Source organism: Zingiber officinale, chromosome 11A, assembly GCF_018446385.1.
Source record: "Zingiber officinale cultivar Zhangliang chromosome 11A, Zo_v1.1, whole genome shotgun sequence".
Taxonomy (NCBI): Eukaryota; Viridiplantae; Streptophyta; class Magnoliopsida; order Zingiberales; family Zingiberaceae; genus Zingiber; species Zingiber officinale.
In genome coordinates, this window is record NC_056006.1 from 89,506,652 (window position 1) to 89,512,355 (window position 5,704).

At 41.3% G+C, this 5,704-nt stretch overlaps 1 protein-coding gene across 3 annotated transcripts; it reads right to left on the bottom strand.

The window, feature by feature from the left end:
* Positions 1-1,582: 1,582 nt before the first annotated feature.
* Positions 1,583-3,950, bottom strand: LOC122030845 (transcription factor bHLH30-like). 3 transcript variants are annotated; one of them, XM_042589891.1, is made up of 3 exons: positions 3,834-3,950; positions 2,838-3,720; positions 1,583-2,388 (listed from the first exon to the last, which is right to left on the bottom strand). In XM_042589891.1, the coding sequence occupies exons 2-3, from the start codon at positions 3,381-3,383 to the stop codon at positions 1,882-1,884; spliced, it is 1,053 nt and encodes a 350-aa protein (XP_042445825.1). In that variant the 5' UTR covers positions 3,384-3,720; positions 3,834-3,950; the 3' UTR covers positions 1,583-1,881. The 3 variants fall into 3 exon arrangements, with proteins under 3 accessions (XP_042445825.1, XP_042445823.1, XP_042445824.1); XM_042589889.1 differs by having other exon boundaries at positions 1,583-1,832; positions 1,911-2,388; positions 2,838-3,863; XM_042589890.1 differs by having other exon boundaries at positions 2,838-3,946.
* Positions 3,951-5,704: the final 1,754 nt, after the last annotated feature.

Sequence of the window (5,704 nt, forward strand, 5' to 3'; positions counted from 1 at the left end):
CTATCTATCTCCTCGGACTCTTGATGAATGCTCTCTGTACTCACGTTGCATCGATGCATTCAAATGTTTTTAAAATGACGACTATGGTTATAAGCTATTGAGCTCGATCGGTTACAACGTAGGGGTTTTGTTCCAATTCTTCCCTGTGCTTATTAGGGTTCATGCTGTTGGAATGGCACTGAATTCTCTATATTATCCAGCTCTGTATGTGCAGTTGTTCAGACGTGTGAACGGTAATAAAGGTCTTGCTTTCTGAATATTGACCAACTTGCCTTTTAGAGTATCTTGCATATTTACTGAAAGTTGAACTTGCTCTGAAGTAATGTGTTAACCTGTAAGAATATATTCTCTGAATAAATTATTCTTTTTATATGTATGTGTGTATATTTGTTTTTTTTTAAAATTATTTTCTTGAAGAAAATATATATATTTGATGCCTACCTATCAATAAATAAGCTTAGCTTTTTTTAAAGTAAATTAATAGCAGAATATCCTTGAGGTATCCAAATGGTAAGCCATGCAAAGTAATCATCTTCCCTCTTCTATCTCTTGATGTGTACCTGATTATTCACGGATCTGATTTTCTATCTTTTGATGTTTTCCTTAGGCAGGGTAACACAGCAAAAAAGTCTTGGTCAAACAACTCGAGTTTGAAAAACTATTACTAGTTTTATAATTCAATCTATGAAATTTATTTCATGAATATATATACACCTTTTTCTATCAACAACTTCTCCTTACAATTTCATATTTATTGTTTGTTCAATCAGAGATAACCTGAAATTAAGAACTAAAAAAAGGTAAGATATATTTCAATTCAGCCCAGTCATTCTTAACAAACCACTCGAATGGCACTGTAACTAATTAATTATAAAGGAACTTTCCTATCCTAAAGATAATTTGACACATGACATTGATTCTATGATATCTTAAAGCATGGCTAATAGAATAACACGAATGTTTTACGAGATACAGGTGCAATATTGATTCTATAATATTCCATGATGCACTAGCTTAATAGAAGAAAATACATCAATTTTGCATTTCATGAAGCACCTGCATTAGTGTTCTTCAAATTGCATGCATGCAGATTCAGCAGTTTTTCATTTCAAGATGCACTAAACCTTGGGATATTAATTTATAGGCTTATATACAATGTGTAAATATAAAAACACAAAATATATCATTCCACCAGAGTATGGATAAATATCAAGTCTGCATTAGTAAAGACTTAAGTACAATGTGTGAATAGAATAAACACTTCTAATTATACTCCCACAAAACAGATGGTGAGTAAAAAATGCGATGATCCTAAGTAAAGAAGCCTTAATCTAAGTTTTATCTCATAAACTCTATGAGTAGGTTACGATTTAGTAACAACTTTAACATATACTATAAAATATAAAATATACACGACGACATCACAGCGTTCTCTTTACTCTCATTCAAGCAAATTAAGTAACGTCGAGCTTTTCTTTTTCAAAAGAAATTCTTCATCCATGCACCAGAAAATGCATGGATATAAATATTCCTAGGAGTAGACGAACTTTAATGAGTATAAAAAGTAGATGCAAAGACGATATATAGAAAAGCCCATTTGTCGTACATTCCAAACTTTTGCAAGTACACAAGAACACACTGCCAATTCCTGGTTTTAAAAATTTACCAGATTCACAAGCAAATTAACACAAACCTTGTTGATTTAGCTACGTACGTAGACACCCAAATCACACCGCTGTAATTGATTAATTAAGAACTTAAACTATATGTAATTAATATATGTCATATTTATGTTATATTTTTAGCTACCTAGCTCCCTGCATGCAAGAGCCCTGCAGAGAATGTCCACCGGCCGAGTTAATCAAGCAGCAAGCTAAGTACTCAGACATTGCAGCTGTGCTCGATCATACCTGCCGCCGATAAGCCGGCCGTCCGCTGTCGCTTGGTTCCGCCGGGCGACTGATCGTGCTTGGTCGCCTGCTCCAGCACGGCCCTCAATGCGTCTTGGACGGCGGCCATCAGCTGCTGCTGCTTAATGTGGCCTCCGTCGACGTCGCCAATAGCATCGTCCGGATCGTCGTCTTGCTCCTCGGCGTGAGAGACGACGAGGACGTTCTTGACGCGGCCGCCGACGGTGGTGATCTCGGCCTTGAGGACGCGGAGCCGCAGCGCCTTGAGCGCGGCGATGAGGTCCGGGAGCAGGTCGGGGCGGTCGTCGCAGCAAAGCGAAGCTCTGGCCACCAACTTCCCGTCCTCGTCGCAGGCGGATTCGACGGCGACCTCGTCGGCCTCCGTAGGCAGCGGGCTCTCCTCTGCGATCTCCGAAGTCTGCCGCTTCAGCTCCTTGACGTGCTGGATGACCTCCGCCAGCAACGACGCTTTATCCGTCTAATGAATCAAATAATTGATCAAAAGGATATATCGATCGATGAATTAATTAAATAAATAATGGAATAGTATTAGGAGGCAGAGAGCAGAGGGCATGCGCGTGCATGCTTGATGTTTCCACTTGCGATTTCGTAGAGGAAATGGCAAACTTAGGTAAGGAGATAAAGCTGCAGCTGCGTATAAAGTGCTGCTCTTTTCTATTTAACTTTCTCTATTGGTTTCTTTCTGACAAGAGTGCGCATGTTTGTCTTTCTTAGAATTGGCGCATACATTCTCTTCTCTGACAATATGCACTAGCTACTAATCCCTCTGTTCGCTCTTATTAATCCAAAATTCGATATGCATAGCTAGCTAGATACATAAATCTCAAATAGGTAATTAATTAATTAATTAATTAATTAAGATGCATATGATATCAATGTTTTGGGTTAACTAATTGCATACATTACCTTGGTGGTGTTGGGGAGCATGCTGCGGAGCTTAGCAAGATGGCCGTTGATGCGCTCGCGGCGGCGGCGCTCGGCCTCGCTGTGGTTCTTGGAGGCGGCCAAAGCCTTGGCATCCATGATTTCCTGGGCCGTTAACTTCCCCAGCTCGGCGTGAATGGTGCCGAAGAGAGACGAGGAGGCGGAGGAGCCTTGAATATCCGTCCCTCGTAGGAAACGATTCAACCCCATAAACGCACTGCCGCCGGCTAACTCCATCAGCCCTGCAGGTGACGGATTGGGGTACACGGCGCCGGCTCCGTAGAGGGAAGGGGCAAAAGGAGGGAGCGAACCAGGACACACGGCGAGGTCCTGATCAACTTGGTGGAGGGAAGCCGCTGGGTTCGTCGAATGAAATGAAGCTGGCAGAGACGTCGACCAGGGTAGATTGGTAGGGTTAATAGCAGCAGCCGCATGATCTCCTCCGGGGAAGAAGCTGCAGGCCCCGTCTCCTCCTCCGTAGCCGTGAGCCATGTGATATGGAAGTTGATCGAGTACTTGATTCTCCATGGATCGATGATCAAAGTCAAGCCCCAGCTGCTCTCCGGCCGGTCACAGTCACGCACACCCTGCTCTTTAAATGCTGCAATCTTTTTCCTCCCAACTTTACCACTCGGTCTTAATTTGCTTCACTTTTCCTGAGGATAGTACGACACCATTTTCTAATAAACTGCTGCTTTTGTGTTGCGGGGGCGAGGCAGTGCCTGTTGGATATATAATTGCACTGCTCCTACAAGTTACTGACGCTTCTTGAGAGGGTGCGGGGACAAGGCAGAAAAAGAGGAGCAGCGGCGATGGAATTGGAACCGACCGAGCCTGATGAGATCAAAAAGATTGTGGCTACGACCTAGCCATAAAGAATCATACTTTAACAGTGGAAGGGCGAACCGGGGAATGTGTGCAGTACAGTAGTGCAGGGAATGATAAATATTAATTATGATTCCAGTGGTCTTTACTGACCGAGTCGTGCCCCACGTTGTGTCTCCTCTGCGCCTGCTCCGCTTTACTTTCCCAGTTCCACGCCTACCTCCTCCGGAACCACGCAATCATTGTGATGATGCCCATCGTTGAATTGAAGAATCAATCCATGAACAAACTATCCTTTTGCCGTATATTGCATTGTGTATTGGGTATTGGATTGTGTGTGCGAGAGAGAGAGAGAGAGAGAGAGAGAGAGGGATGTTGAGGCGAGCGCGTGGGTGGGCAAGCACATGCCCATGCCCTCCTGGAGCTGTTTAATTTAAAAGGATATGGAATGATGCATCCACCGCGGCACCGGCACGGGCAAGGCCACCACCACCACCACCACCACCCACCGGAATGGTAGGGACAAGGTGAATGATGATGTCAGAGCCACGCGCGAGTGACGTGGTTCGCGAGACCACTTACCATCAATTGCTGATTGGGCTCCGAATGAAGAAAATGCAAGGGCCATTATTATTTTTTCATGGGGAATAATAATGAATTCACTCAAATTCATTAATGGAAATGAGGTTAATTTCCTCAATAACGCTCATCGGTAAAAAATAATAATAATCTTAGTTAGTTTTATTGGTTATCTCAGGGATAATCAATCCGATCTCACGGAAGTTCCCCACCTACTACTCAGATAAATCGAAAAGCACACGCGACGGTCAGCCCAAAAACTCAGTATCTTTTGATTACGCCCATCATTTGGAGGAAAAATTCTTATAAATATGCCGTAGCTGGGGTTCGAACCACGACACTATGACCCCCGGGATAAAAATGATAATCTCAATTAGTTTTATTGACTATCTCTGGAAGCAATGAACCCGGTCTCACGGAAATTTTCCACCGTCACTAGTATAAATCAGAAAGCGCACGCAGAGTAGAATACCACACGAAGGGCCGCTTATTTCTATCAATTGTGACATTTATTCAAAGGTCTTTTTAATCTTGAGCACAAAAGTCGATTTGTCCCGTAATGTGATGGGCAACGCATGAATCATGAATAGCCACTGCGTATATATAATTAATCAAAATACAATCAATCAAACTAATTACTCAACGCACTAGTCTAAAGCGATTTGATATATGCCTACTATTAGTTCTCCACGTAAAGATTTTGACAAATTATCAAATCAAGTTTCGGAATACCGAAACTACGCCTTTGGTTTTTGGTCGAAATAGGTCAAAATCGATATGTTTATCTAGTTCTCTTTATTATTTTTAACACGTAAATTTGATTCGTATTAAAAAAATCACTATTCTTAATATAGTATATCAAATGATGTTTGGTAGAAGACCACACGAAGGGTCACTTATTTCTACCAATTGTGACATTTATTGGAAGGTCTTTTTAATCTCGAGCACAAAAGTCGATTTGTCCCGTAATGTGATTGGCAACGCATGAACCATGGATAGCCGGTAGCCGCTACGTATAAATAATTAATCAACACACAATTAATCAAACTAATTACTCAACGCACTGGTCTAAAGCGATTTGATATATGCCTACTATCAGTTCTCCACGTAAAATTTTTGACAAATTATCAAATCAAGTTTCGGAATACCGAAACTACACCTTTGGTTTTTGGTCGAAATAGTTCAAAATCGATATGTTTGTCTAGTTTTCTTTATTATTTTTTAACACGAAAATTTAATTTGTTTTAAAAAAATCACTATTCTCAATATAGTGTATCAAATGATATTTGTTAGAAAGCCACACTAAGGGTTGCTTATTTCTACCAATTGTGACATTTATTAGAAGGTATTTTTAATCTCAAGCACAAAAGTTAATTTGTCCTTGGCAAATGGCAACGCATGAACCATGGATAGCCGCTGCGTATAAATAATTAATCAGAACACAA

Bases quoted from the DNA above. Each gene is read 5' to 3' on its own strand.
- LOC122030845 (XM_042589891.1), bottom strand. From the start codon at position 3,383: ATGGAGAATCAAGTACTCGATCAACTTCCATATCACATGGCTCACGGC. The intron at 2,389-2,837 runs GTAATGTATGCA...TTGATTCATTAG, and splicing joins TGCTCCCCAACACCACCAAG to ACGGATAAAGCGTCGTTGCT.